The sequence below is a fragment of the Notolabrus celidotus genome, chromosome 9 (genome assembly GCF_009762535.1).
Source record: "Notolabrus celidotus isolate fNotCel1 chromosome 9, fNotCel1.pri, whole genome shotgun sequence".
Lineage (NCBI taxonomy): Eukaryota > Metazoa > Chordata > Actinopteri > Labriformes > Labridae > Notolabrus > Notolabrus celidotus.
Window position 1 is genome coordinate 4,274,142 of NC_048280.1, and position 13,886 is coordinate 4,288,027.

Consider the following 13,886-nt stretch of genomic DNA (forward strand, 5'->3'; position numbering starts at 1 on the left):
TCAACAAAAGGGCGGGACTTCTAACGTTAACTTTAGAGGTTTAAACGGAGGAGAAACTAACCACACTTGTTTAATTGAGGTAGAATTGCCTCTTCTGAAGTTGCTGCTACATACACCATTAATAAATATATATTTTAATGAATTGGTTTTTTTTGGTAAATGAAAGAAAATAAAGCATACAGATAAATTCACTACTAAGGGAAGCAGAAGAGCCACTTTTGGAATGTAGCCTCACTAAACTCCCACTGAAACTAAGGTCTGGGGCCAAAAACTGTGTTAGTGGAAACAGGCCCTTATCTCTTTTAGTTTCCAAGGTCTTATGGCACTGGTGTGTCTCTTTGAAAAACCTATTCACTTGAAATATCTGAAAGTCAAATAAAGAACACTACTTCATTATGCATTTATGTCATATTGATTCTGTAATTTAACCACTTTCTGCTCTCTGTAGGGAAATCTCTAAACGCACATGTGATCAAAAGCATATTATAACCTTTAACTGTATCATCAAGAGCAGTGAGTGAGCACTCCCGATCCAAGCCCACAGTGTGATTAAATGTCCTTCACACAGCCTGAGGCTGCCAGCTCCCTTAATTACCTTCAATATGTCAAACTCATGAACTTTAAATATTCCTTACCACACACTCTCCACGCACGCAGATACTGTAGGCGTCTTTGTAGGAGCACCGAGTCCCATCATGCGCCAGCTGCTTCATGTACGCCACATCCCCCGTCTCCCTCGACTGGCAGTACAAGTGGCATCTCCTATTGGCTACAAGACAACACATCGTTAGATCGTGGTAGGATTCTTCTGATTAAGAAGCCCTGGAGTTTCAGATTATTACGATGGATTATTTTGTATATCAGAGAGATGGATCACCAACACCTACTTCTGTCAGATTGTTCAAGATTACAGCTCTAAAGCCAGACTAATTGGCACCTGTTAGATTGATCTGAATTAATCCCTTTGCAACCTCCATTCAAACAACCCTGACACACCTTTGTTATTGCTGCAGGGATTAAAATAATGAGTGAACACAGAACAACCGCCCCAACACATTTATGTTCTATTAATGACGCAGTCTCTTCTTCACAATTTGTTTCACTTCCTCTCTCCAGACAGGACCAAAAAGTAGCAGCATTCATGTTGAATATTTCCCTAAGGGCTAATCATACTTTATCTGATTGTATCTTGTTAGACAGCTGCTCCTCTTTAAGTTGAATTAAGTCTCTATCTACGGTGTACTTCAGAATGATATTCTCTTATCTTCGGACAGATCTTTTCTACCACCCTTATTACCCTTATTGACCCTACTTGATGCTGATTGGTCAACACCCAATAAGAACTGGGATTCATTCTCAACAGAAGCAGTAACGCCAAGGACAACCTCATCAAACATGTCATGAGGTTCAGCACGTTAAAACAGAGAGCTCTCTCTGGCTCTTAACTTGGAGTAATTTCCTTTAAGCCCTGGACTGCATTATCACCATTGTTTTGGCATCATTTTAATTTTTTTATTTTATTCTATTATTAAATTTATTTTATTTTTCTGGTATTCATCTGATTTTATTTTATAGATTTTATTGTAATGATTAATGTGGATGTTCTGGACTTGAGCGGCAACAGCTACTACTACTATACGCCTTCAGTTATCAGGCTCCTCTCCTTTGGAATCATCTACCAGTCAGGGTCCGGGAGGCAGACACCCTCTCTACTTTTAAGAGTAGGCGTCAAACTTTCCTTTCGGATAAAGCTTATAGTTAGAGCTGGATCAGGCTTTGGACCAGGTCTTAGTTATGCTGCTATAGACTTAGACTAACACACTGGGATCCCCTCTCTCTGCCTATCAATTACTGAACTCTTCCTGTCCCATTAAAGTTACTAACCATAGACCTTTCTGGAGTCCCTCAGCTCCCTTGTCCCGTAGGTTCTGGCTGCTGTGGACGTTCCAGACTCCAGCTGATACAACTACTACTATCCGTCTCACCACTATCATCTCTCTCTCTCTTCATCTCCCTCTATCCCTCTCTCCAACACGGTCTCAGCAGATGTGTGTCTAACATGAGTCTGGTCCTGCTGGAGGTTTCTGCCTGTTAAAGGAAGTTTGTCCTTGCCACTGTAACTTGCTAAATGCTGCAAAGTGCTCTGCTCATGGTGGATTAAGATGAGATCAGACTGAGTCCTGTCTGTAAGATGGCACTGGATCTTGTCTTGTCTTGATGTTGGGTCTTTGTTAATAATGGAACATAGAGTACGGTCTAGACCTGCTCTGTTTGGAAAGAGTCTTCAGGTAACATTTGTTGTGATTTGGCGCTATACAAATAAAGGTTGATTGACTGATTGATACGTTCAAGTGGAATCAAGTGTGCCGTGAAAAAAGGGGATAATTTAAATTATGTGTCTGAGTATCTTTGCACACCATAGATGAGGACATTATAATTAAACTGACATTAAAACATGAGTCACACTCAAATATGACCTCTCTTTTGTAACCCATACATGATTTCATAACCTGATAATTAAAGCGCTCCACACTCTCTCCAGAAGCTCAGATTTAGACTAGAAAATAACAGGTCCCCACTGTCTGTCTCGCCTCCCTGCAGCTTCTCGGCAGGCTTCCCGACTTCTTTTTCTACCTCACTGACTTTCAAAACCCAGATCAATTTGGGTGCAATAAGCGGCAAATGGCTCCATGGAGTGAGGCTGGATAAAAAGCTGCGTCCGAGCGAAAGCAGAGAATGAAACAGGATAAGGTTTACACTGTGGAGACCCATCACCTTTTCAGAAAGGCCATTTTTTTAGCTTGGGTGGTTTCAAACTCTGCAAACTGACACAGTGAAGGGAGAACAAGAAGAAAAGAAAATACAGACTTTAGGAAGAAAAGAATGGTGAGAAGGTCGAAAATGGCAAAAAGCAAAACATCCCCTCTCCAAATCTACAATCACTCTCCAGCTCCGGCTCTAAGACCTTTCACTGTTGTGTTTTTTTTGGCTTTAAATAAAACATCGCCCTCACACCAGAACAAAACAATCTGTTGACATTTTTTGGCTTACAGTCGGGATGCTCGTAGGGCAGCCAGTGGTGTTTGGCATTTTGGAACTCAAAGTGGGAGTTGCGGAGCTGGCACTGCTGGGCTCGGAAGTCCTCGAAGTGCTTGGGGCAGTCGTCTATGTTGCACAGCTGATACTCATAGTTCACCCCCGGACAGTCCTGACCGCCGTTTGAGGGCCTGAGGGAAGGAAACAGACAAATAACAGGGGGGGCTGAGCTGACAGGGAACAGCAGATCTCTGAGAGCAAAATGTGAAAACAAACCCTGCTTTAAAAAGGGTTGCAAAAATAAGGATGAGGAGCAAAACTGGGGCTGTATTGGACATTTCACCTGCAGTTTGGGCAAAAAATGACTTTTCCCACTGGATGCTTGAAGCTTTGTTAATTTTCTGAAGCTCTTGAAGTATCAAAGCACTGTTTGTCATGACTTACTGAAGTAAATAACCCATCTGAATAATCATCATTTTACTGTTTCCTGTGCTTCCCTTTTAAGGGAGTGTATCTGTGCAAAGCTACCATTCAGTTTTGTATAACATGACTGGAAATACTCGCTTTAAATTTGTAAAACTTTTACAGGTGACATATCACGCTTTTTTCATCAATATATATTGGTCTAAGAGGTCCCCAAAACATGTCTTTAAAGTTTATGCTCAAAAAAACACTTTAAAATCAGATTTTGGTCTGCCTGAAAAACCCTCTTCTTCAGCCCTCCTCAGAACAGTCTGTTTTCTCTCTGACCACGCCCCCTCAGGAAGTGGATGTGCCCTCGGCTCTCCAGCACGTTGATCTAATGTTTACATGTTGGCTGAATATACACGGCTGCTCAGAGATCACGTTACTTCAACCCTCTGAATCTGATCCACAATCTGATCCTGACCGAGAGGCGCCTGCAGCAGGACCTTTCTGAACGATTGGTCATAGATTAGCGCTAGAACTTATCCATGATAAATAAAAATCATCCACTAGATCTTCAAATCTGCAGACGTGGGGAGTAAAACCGACCTCTGCCAGAAAGGCAGCAGGACCTTTTATGAAGGATTGGTCACAGATTTAGTGTTTCTTGTTGTTTTATTTGTCAGTATGTTGACGTGTGTCTTGGTACACAGCTACAGCTACAGCTACAGCTACAGCTACGACATGTAGCTGTGTAGCTATGCTAACTAGCGCTAGCACTTTTCCATGGAAAATAAAAATCATCCACTAGATCTTCAAATCTGCAGACGTGGGGAGTAAAACCGACCTTTGTGTTTATTAAGACAGCCTACAACTAGCATGCCTCCCTCCTAAGCTCCTTGTTAGCACACATGTGTGCAGGGAATGAAAAACAGAGGAGGGGAGGAGTTGTATTTTATACAGTCTATGGGCTGAACAAGCTCCAAGCTCTGACTCCGTTACAGACCGAAAATTGTTGTGACGTAACAAAAACACGGAAGTCTGAAACGGCTCGTTTCACACACATTTACAGAAAGGTGGAGAAACATCATCTAAGTCATTAAAATTAAACTTCTCCAAAAATTTAACACACAGAACCAACTACAATTTTTGAAAATAAAAAAAAGTTGATGCGTTCACTTAATTTTAAAGTTTGACTCATTTCCCATCTGCTTATATGAAGGAGGCGGACTTTCAGACCCATGTGGCAGCCAGTCTGTAGGTGGAGATCTAAAAGTTTTGGCTTCATTTTGGAGGAGTTGCTGTTGTGCTGTCCTTGTTTATATCATGGCAACCTCCACTGTTGAAATAATACGCCAATGCAGAAGTGCAAAAAACTGCAGTTCCTTGAGTTTCCACTTGAGGCTGGCTCCAAAAAGCCAGAAAGTCCCATTAACACGCTTGATAAGAGGGCTGTCTTCAGAGCAGAAATAAACATGTTTACAGTCTGGAACCAAAAACGGCTTAGGTCTGAATATTCAATTTCTGCAATGGTTCACACTGTAGGGGGGGATTCTTTTATAAGTCATTCATTTTTAAGATATGGAGGTTACAAGTTTTGCATTACTAGGGGCGGGGCCAACTTGACTGAAAGGCTGTTATTGTAGATGTGAGCTAGGAGGCTAAAGGCCAGCCTTAACTCCACCTCTGTGAGTGTATAATAAATGGACGTAGTATCCGTGACGTCACCAATCTGTTCCTGAAGCGCTGTTTTAAAGCCAATCGTCAGCAGGTGCCATATTGGAAATGCTGAACTCAACCTACCTTCGTCTGAGCTAGTGTGAGGTAAAGAGGCGGGGCTTTAGCCATGTCGCTAACAGCCACAGGTTGCCCGCCTGTCAATCAAGTTATAAAAAAATCCACCCCCCGTACAGTCTGTGCCGATAGAGAAACTAGCTATACAGACTTAAACAGTTTTTTGAACCAGGCTGTAAACGTGTTTATTTCTTCTGTAAGTATCGTCTTCTTTGAATTAGTGTGTATGTGGTTTCTGGTCCTTCTTGAGCCAGCCTCAAGTGGACACTCAAGGAACTGCAGTTTTTAGCACTTCCACATTGGCTTTATATTTTAAGACCAGTTGCCGCTTGCTCCACCTCTATGACTCTTGTAAGGTCAAACAACAGTTATGTTGAGTCTTCCAACATCCATAAACTTCAATACTCTACTTCAGAAAAATAATGGGTGGTATGAGACCGATATCATGTTTTATACAGTCTCTAGTCATTAAAGCTGTTTTAATCTTCCATTCAACTCTCCACAAGAGGGTTGATTAGTGTTGATTCCATAACACACTTACGCCGGGTTGTTGCACTGACGTGTCCTGAATCGAACTCCGGTGCCACAGGAGCGCGAGCATGAACCATATTTACTCCAGGAGCCCCAGGCGCCATCCTGCTTGACCTGATTAGGGTTTTTCCACATGCAGTGACCTTTGTAGCACCACTGCACAGGAGGACAGGTTAAGGAGAGAGGAAAAAGTGTGCCATACATAAAAAAAAGGACTCTTTTTACAGATGTTAAATGTCAACACAGGGAAATATGTGAATACACTACATAGCTGAATATAAGCGGTTGACAGTGCATGTGAACTTTTGGCACAGGAGTGTTAGGAGGCTCAGGTTCACCAGAATAGTTCTGGTAATGTCAAATTGAAATGTTATAAAACACAATCCACACAGTCAACAAAAGTTTCTCCCAGTTTGGCGAGGAAGAATCGACTGGCTGGTACCCAAACCCCGTCCTGTCCAACACATTTCCATATTGGATCGTCAACTGTTAGCCAGACCTCATCACCTGAAATCAGTGTTGGACTTCAGCAATGCTTTTGTGCCTCAATGGGAGAAAACTAAAGCTGCCAGGCTCCAAGATCTGCTGGAAAACCTCCACACAGAGAGAGCAGAGGTTTGTGGTTTTGGAATGATACGTTCAGCAAAAGTTGTTGATGCCTCACGTGCGATGAAGACCAGGTTTTTGCATTTGATCATCATTATTATTTTGGATATGGTTGCATGTACCTTTTATAATGTCTGATTAGTCTCCTCGTGCAGACTTACTTTTCCAGGAGCACACTCCGTCCCATCCAGAGGCGGACCCTTCTTGGTTTTGCAGAAGTACGGGTTGTCCGGGTGACTGCACCACAGCTGTTTACACGGATCAAACGTGCGAAACTGGAACACAGAAGAAGAGACAAGAGTGAGTCTTTCTTTCTCATACACTACCGTAAAAAAGTTTGGGGTCACCCAGACAATTTTGTGTTTTCCATAAAAACTCACACTTTTATTTATCAAATGAGTTACAAAATGAATAGAAAATATAGTCAAGACATTGAGAATGTTAGAAATAATGATTTTTAGTTGAAATAATAATTTTGTCCTTCAAACTTTGCTTTCATCAAAGAATGCTCCCTTTTCAGCAACTACAGCATTGCAGACTTTTGGCATTCTAGCTGTTTATTTGTTGAGGGAATCTGAAGACATTTCACCCCACGCTTCCTGAAGCACCTCCCACAAGTTGGATTGGCTTGATGGACACTTCTTGCGTACCATACGGTCAAGCTGCTCCCACAACAGCTCAATGGGGTTGAGATCTGGTGACTGCGCTGTCCACTCCATTACAGACAGAATACCAGCTGCCTGCTTCTTCCCTAAATAGTTCTTGCATAATTTTGAAGTGTGCTTTGGGTCATTGTCCTGTTGTAGGAGGAAATTGTCTCCAATCAAGCGCTGTCCACAGGGTATGGCATGGCATTGCAAAATTGAGTGATAGCCTTCCTTATTCAAATCTCCCACTTTACCTGCACCAAAGCATCCCCAGACCATCACATTACCTCCACCATGCTTAACAGATGGCGTCAGGCACTCTTCCAGCATCTTTTCACTTGTTCTGTATCTCACTAATCTTCTTCTGTGTGATCCAAACACCTCAAACTTTGATTCGTCCGTCCATAACACTTTTTTCCAGTCTTGCTCTGTCCAATGTCTGTGTTCTTTTGCACATATTAATCTTTTCCTTTTATTGGCCAGTCTCAGATATGGCTTTTTCTTTGCCACTCTGCCTAGAAGGCCAGCATCCTGGAGTCGCCTCTTCACTGTGGACGTTGACACTGGCGTTTTGCAGGTACCATTTAATGAAGCTGCCAGTTCAGGACCTGTGAGGCGTCTATTTCTCAAACTAGAGACTCTACTGTACTTGTCTTCTTGTACTGTTGTGCACCGGGGCCTCCCACTTCTCTTTCTACTCTGGTTAGAGCCTGTTTCTGCTGTTCTCTGAAGGGAGTAGTACACACCGTTGTAGGAAATGTTCAGTTTCTTTGCAATTTCTCGCATGGAATAGCCTTCATTTCTAAGATCAAGAATAGACTGTGGAGTTTCATATGAAAGTTCTCTTTTTCTGGGCATTTTGAGAGTATAATCAAACCCACAAATGTGATGCTCCAGATACTCAACTAGCTCAAAGAAAGGCCAGTTTTACAGCTTCTCTAACCAGCAAAACCGTTTTCAGCTGTGCTAACGTAACTGCACAAGGGTTTTCAAGATGTTTCTAATCATCCATTAGCTTTCTAACGCGATTAGCAAACACAATGTACCATTAGAACACTGGAGTGATGGTTGCTGGATATGGGCCTCTATACACCTGTGTAGATATTCCATTAAAACCAGACGTTTGCAGCTAGAATAGTCATTTACCACATTAACAATGTATAGAGTGTATTTCTGATTCATTTAATGTTATCTTCATTGAAAAAAACAGTGCTTTTCTTTCAAAAATAAGGACATTTCTAAGTGACCCCAAACTTTTGAACGGTAGTGTACATTCTGAAGCATTGTAATACGATGTGTCACCATTGATTAACATTGAATGAGCACCTCACAGCTGTGGGACTTTACCAACCAGACAAATCGCAGGTTACTTCCATCACTTAAGGAATGAAAAGAATAAATCTGTGGCAGGAGATTTACAAACGTTTCACCAAATACATTCCCCCCCAGAGACCAACAACTGCAACAGCAATAACCATAACAGCACTAATGAGGTAATTAAATGTGTAGAAATACCTCTAAAAGTAAATCTGTCTTTTAAACAACATGTCGACACTCACAAAATAACTGAAGGGGAAATTGAGTTTCTCTTAATCAATATAATTACTGTTTGTCTCGGAGAGAGGCAACGTTTTTATCAGTATTGACTTCCCTGGTTTTCTGATGCATGCTACCCTGTCGTCCCTGAAACTGTTGGACTCAGTTCACCGTGCTGCAGGGAATTGAGTCTCTTGTTACGGTTTCTGTACTCATCAGTGTGTCTCTACGTTGTTCATCATTTATATCAAGGCCATATTACATAATGCCTTCTTCAATATGCTTTCTATCAGCTCTGAAAACTCTCAGTATCTGCAACCTGGGATCACATGGACACATCATGGATGACCGGGTTAATCAATTGGCAAACCGACCAGCCTGAATGAATCCAATGAAAACATAATTGAATGGCACTGTGACAAAGTGGACTCAGTCGTGCCATTTATTGTCTCATTAATACAACTTTTGTTTGTTTAGTTAAATATGTTAACCATTAACATCTCTAAATGACATAATACATAATACTATCCTGGGTCTGTTTGTGTTTAGTGTTAAATTTAGGTGATGATTCCATCATATCTAAATACAGGTTGACAGAGTAATGACAGACAAACATGGGGGGTATTTAAATGACTTGTATTAGTTGTTTTGTTACAGAGTTCTTTGTCCCCTAGTAAACTTACCTGCAGTGGGAAATCAGAGCCAAAGGGGGGGATTTATTTCCCTGCACTTCCACGCCTTTTAACCTCTATGTGACGTGACGTAGGTGGTTATAGAGAAGCTGCCCACACTATTAAAAGTACAGTTCTCTAATGAGCGCTCTGTAGCAAGAAATAACGCATGTTGGGTTGCATTAAATTGCCGTGGGAAATTGGACTATCTAGCGAATATGTTGTCTATGTAGAAAATCCCCCCTCCTTTCTGGCTCTCCCTGGCCTGCTGTGGGAGTGGGAGGCGCTCAAGAGCTCATAAAGGACAGCCTGTCCTGTCTGTTTAACCTACATCTCCACAACTGAGCAACTGTGTATTTGATCTGTGAGTTATCCTATATTCAAAGTGTCTAGTTTCTTAGTTTGGCTTTATAGATGTATAGATATATTAATTTACGGTTGTTAATTTTTAGGGGTTCTTCTGGGGCGATGGTCCTGAAGCCCGCTATGATGAAGATCCCTCACAACTGTGCTCCAACATCAACTCCAGAGGACAACAATCATCTTGGCAGATGTCTGGGGCTTCTTGTTGACATCTTCGACTACTTTCCTCTCCAAAGTTCTTGAAATCTTGCGTTTTCTACCTCGCCTAGGTTTGTTTCTAACAGAGTTTGTCTCCTTGTACTTTGCAATGATGCAACGTGCAGCTATTCTAGACACTTTAAAACGCCTGGACATGACAGTATAGCCTTCCCACTTATTATGAGCCTCCATTATCTTCTTTCTGAGCTCAAGACTGATTTCCATTGTCTTTGGCATGGTTAGTAAGAGTAGTCTCTCTCAATAGCGTGTTCAAGTGCCCTGTTTGGAGTCCCTGAAGTAAATCTCAATGCTGTTTGAATGCTCAGGTGTTGTTAGGAAGCCAACAGACCTACAGGTGTTCCTAGGAAACCAGCTGACTGCTCAGGTGTGTTTTAAAAGCAAAAATTCACAGGGGGGCTAATATTTTTGACCACCCCATTTTTCACTATATTTGATATAAAGTTATCCTATAAATGTATTTTACATTCCAAAATGTACCAAATCTACTAAAGAACACTGGTGAATGATTGCTTATATCAAGTTTTATCAATGATTCAAACATTGGGCAGAATTTAAGGAAAATGTTCCAGAATTCCTGGGGGGCTGATAATTTTGACCTCAAATGTATATGAATTAAATTTGAAGGTACACAAAACAGTGACCGGAATAACACAAGGACAGTATTTTTCAGGACATCATGATGTCAGAGTTAAGCTGCCCTTTGACCCTTAGGGTGAAAACATTTCATCCCCTCATCATTTGATCCAAATTGGACATGTTTGTGAAAGTGTGTCGCCCTAATTGTTTGCACTTCTATTTTAAAATCACAGAAAACTTTGACCTTTGGGTACACATCTCTGACCTGCTCATCGTCAACAAACGTGGACTCTTTTTCTCATTTCAGACATTTCCAAAGTTTTCCTGAGATTTGAGATTTTATGAATAAAAATCGATCCTGAACTCATCACGCTCCCGGGCTACAGCTGACAGAAGCAAAACAAACAACAAACAGAAGTGTCTGAAACTCCACAGTCTCAATCCTTTGTCTCACAGACAGCTGACAGCTGGCAGAACTGGTCCTTGTTTACAAGAGATGTGGGCTGCTCCATCAGAGGCACTAAAGCTGAGTGGATTATGAAGAGGTCGAACGTCTTTTTCATAGATAAGAACTCATCATCAGATTGATTCCAGCAAACTCAGAAAATGGGGCTTACAGCTGCCTGGAGAGTCTCTATCCACAGGCTTCATGAACATCATCAGCATCAAAAATCACCTCCAAAAACCTGTTCCTTTTCCTCTCAATGGGGGGAGAATTGATTCTGAAGGTGGTTGGTTTTTCTCTAAGTTATGAAGCTTCTCCCATCTCTGCTTTCACCAGAACTCAATCACAAAACCAAGAGGAGATCAAATAACTGAAGCTTGATAGCTGTAGTAGTGGTTTAATTTCCAACATGTCATGACCCTGATGAAGGCCACAAGACGAAATATGATGGTCTAAGAATAAAGTTGTTCTTTATACTGCAAGTGTCCCTGGAGCCAAATCCAACCAGATCTGTGTCCGGTCTGTCTCTGATCGTTCACAATACTGGATCTAATAGGTCTCTATTCTAGTCAATGTGTTAACTTCCACTGGATCCGCTCCGTTGCGTTCCAGCTGGGTCTCTGATCCGGCATGTCAGAGCCCTCCAGATCTGATATCCGGTTTTGAATAAATCACCATCATATGTTCCCGAATCAGCGGCGCTCGTGCATGTGAGAGTGGGGGGTGTCAATTTGGAGGAGCTCCAAGGAGAGGGGGGAGGGGTTAGACGGAGTCCTGAGGAAATGCTACATTCAAATTCATGCTAGTTTTCCATGACTACCAACTCTAGCTTTAAAGGTGACATATCATGCAAAATCGACTTTTTTTTCTCTACCTGAAATATGTGTCCCTGTCTACAAACCCCTTGAAAATGAAAAGAATCCATTCTGCCCCTGTTCTGATTTCTCCACCTTTCTGTAAATGTGTGCTGAAACCAGCCGTTTCAGTTTTCAGTGTTTTTGTTACGTCACAACAATATCCGGTCTGTCACGGAGTCAGAGCTCCGAGCTTGTTCAGCCCATAGACTGTATAAAATACAACTCAACCCCTCCTCTGTTTTTCATTCCCTGCACACGTGTGCTAACAAGGAGCTTAGGAGGGAGGCATGCTAGTTGTAGGCTGTCTTAATAAACACAAAGGTCGGTTTTACTCCCCACGTCTGCAGATTTGAAGATCTAGTGGATGATTTTTATTTTCCATGGAAAAGCACTAGCGCTAGTTAGCATAGCCACATAGCTACATGTCGTAGCTGTAGCTGTAGCTGTAGCTGTAGCTGTGTACCAAGACACACGTCGACATACTGACAAATAAAACAATTAAAAAAACAATCTGTGACCAATCCTTCAGAAAGGTCCTGCTGCCTTTCTGGCAGAGGTCAGTTTTACTCCCCACGTCTGCAGATTTGAAGATCTAGTAGATGATTTTTATTTAACATGGATAAGTGCTAGCGCTAGTTAGCATAGCCACATAGCTACATGTTCGTAGCTGTGTACCAAGACACACGTCTACATACTGACAAATAAAACAAGAAACACTAAATCTGTGACCAATGGTTCAGAAAGGTCCTGCTGCAGGCGCCTCTCCGTCAGGATCAGATTCAGGATCAGATTCAGAGGGTTGAAGTAACGCGATCTGTGAGCAGCCGTGTATATTCAGCCAACATGTAAACATTAGATCAACGTGCTGGAGAGCCGAGGGCACATCCACTTCCTGAGGGGGCGTGGTCAGAGAGAAAACAGACTGTTCTGAGGAGGACTGAAGAAGAGGGTTTTTCAGGCAGACCAAAATCTGATTTCAAAGTGGGTTTTTTTAGCATAAACTTTAAAGACAGGTTTTGGGGACCTCTTAGACCAATATATATTGATGAAAAAAGCATGTCACCTTTAACTACAACAACATACTATCATGACGAGCGGAGCCATGCCTGGAGTCCACATGTCAGAGGTTTTCAGAGGACCAGAAAGACAACATGGATGAGGAGGAGGAGGAGGAGGAGAAGAATCCTTGATTCAGTAATTATTGCTGGGAAAACCTCGGTCACATGACTCCAGGTGTGCGGCGGTCCTGCTCAGTGCTGCGTTCTGAAAACACAACCGGTGGGTGTTGATGGATGAGAGAGCGCAGAGCCGGACTGTGGCGGATCTGGTGGATATCCGATGTTAGACTTCCTTTTCCTCTCTGTGCACATTGGAAGTAGGTGAAGCTGTGCCAGAATCCTCCACTATTATGTAGAGTTTACTGCACAATTCATTATCCAATTACTCTACTAATTGTTCTGATAATGAATGACTCACCCACTACCAAAGCAGTTCGTTGCAACCTTACTTTAAACCTGAAATAAATTAGAAGTGTTTGAAAGCACAGGAGCATGACTCTGGTTTAACAGACTAAGCACTGCAGAAGTTAATACGACTCTCTGAACACGCCTGATTCTACAATCATTTTCAGTCCATCTGTCTGAGTGTCTCCCTGTTTGTGGAGGCAAACAAGACAATTAGCTGGATTGAAAAGAATTCAACTGCAAACAGACAAAAACAACCTTTTTTAGCCCATGACATCGAAATAAACCTGCCAAATAATCCATCCGCCTTTCACTGCTGTCATTACCCAAACATCAGCTCTGCAGAGTTTGATTTACATGACTTTAAACAGAGGAGTGGGAAGCTGGCTGCTCCAACAGCTCAGGCATGTTTGACCCTTCAGGCTGACCTCAGTGTTTAAATATAGACATAGAAGGATTGTTGTAATAAAAGTGAAGCTCACAGATCAATGGTGATTCATTTCCTGTCTCTGCTTGAAAGCAGAGGTATTCCTTATTTTTTTGAAGCACAACAAACAAAGAGAAAGAAACTAAAGGAAAGCAAAGATGTCCGTCATAACTCATGTTTTTGATTAGATTTAATCATTCCTTAATCGTCCCTTTGTTAGAATAAGTATCAGTATGTGAAGCTTTTGTTGTACTCAGGTTTTTAAGTATTGGGAGGATTTAAAACCCAGTCCAAGGCAGTGTCATCGTTT

At 41.9% G+C, this 13,886-nt stretch overlaps 1 protein-coding gene across 2 annotated transcripts in view; it reads right to left on the reverse strand.

Annotated features, from left to right (window-relative positions):
* Positions 1 to 13,886, reverse strand: part of adamts3 (ADAM metallopeptidase with thrombospondin type 1 motif, 3) — a 299,298-nt gene that overhangs the window by 88,249 nt on the left and 197,163 nt on the right. For both annotated transcript variants that reach the window (XM_034692333.1, XM_034692334.1), the window contains exons 11-14: positions 6,534 to 6,647; positions 5,777 to 5,922; positions 3,052 to 3,227; positions 636 to 769 (exon numbers count right to left, since the gene is read on the reverse strand). In XM_034692333.1, the coding sequence (XP_034548224.1) occupies positions 636 to 769; positions 3,052 to 3,227; positions 5,777 to 5,922; positions 6,534 to 6,647 (570 nt within the window). The remainder of the gene's footprint in view (positions 1 to 635; positions 770 to 3,051; positions 3,228 to 5,776; positions 5,923 to 6,533; positions 6,648 to 13,886) is intronic.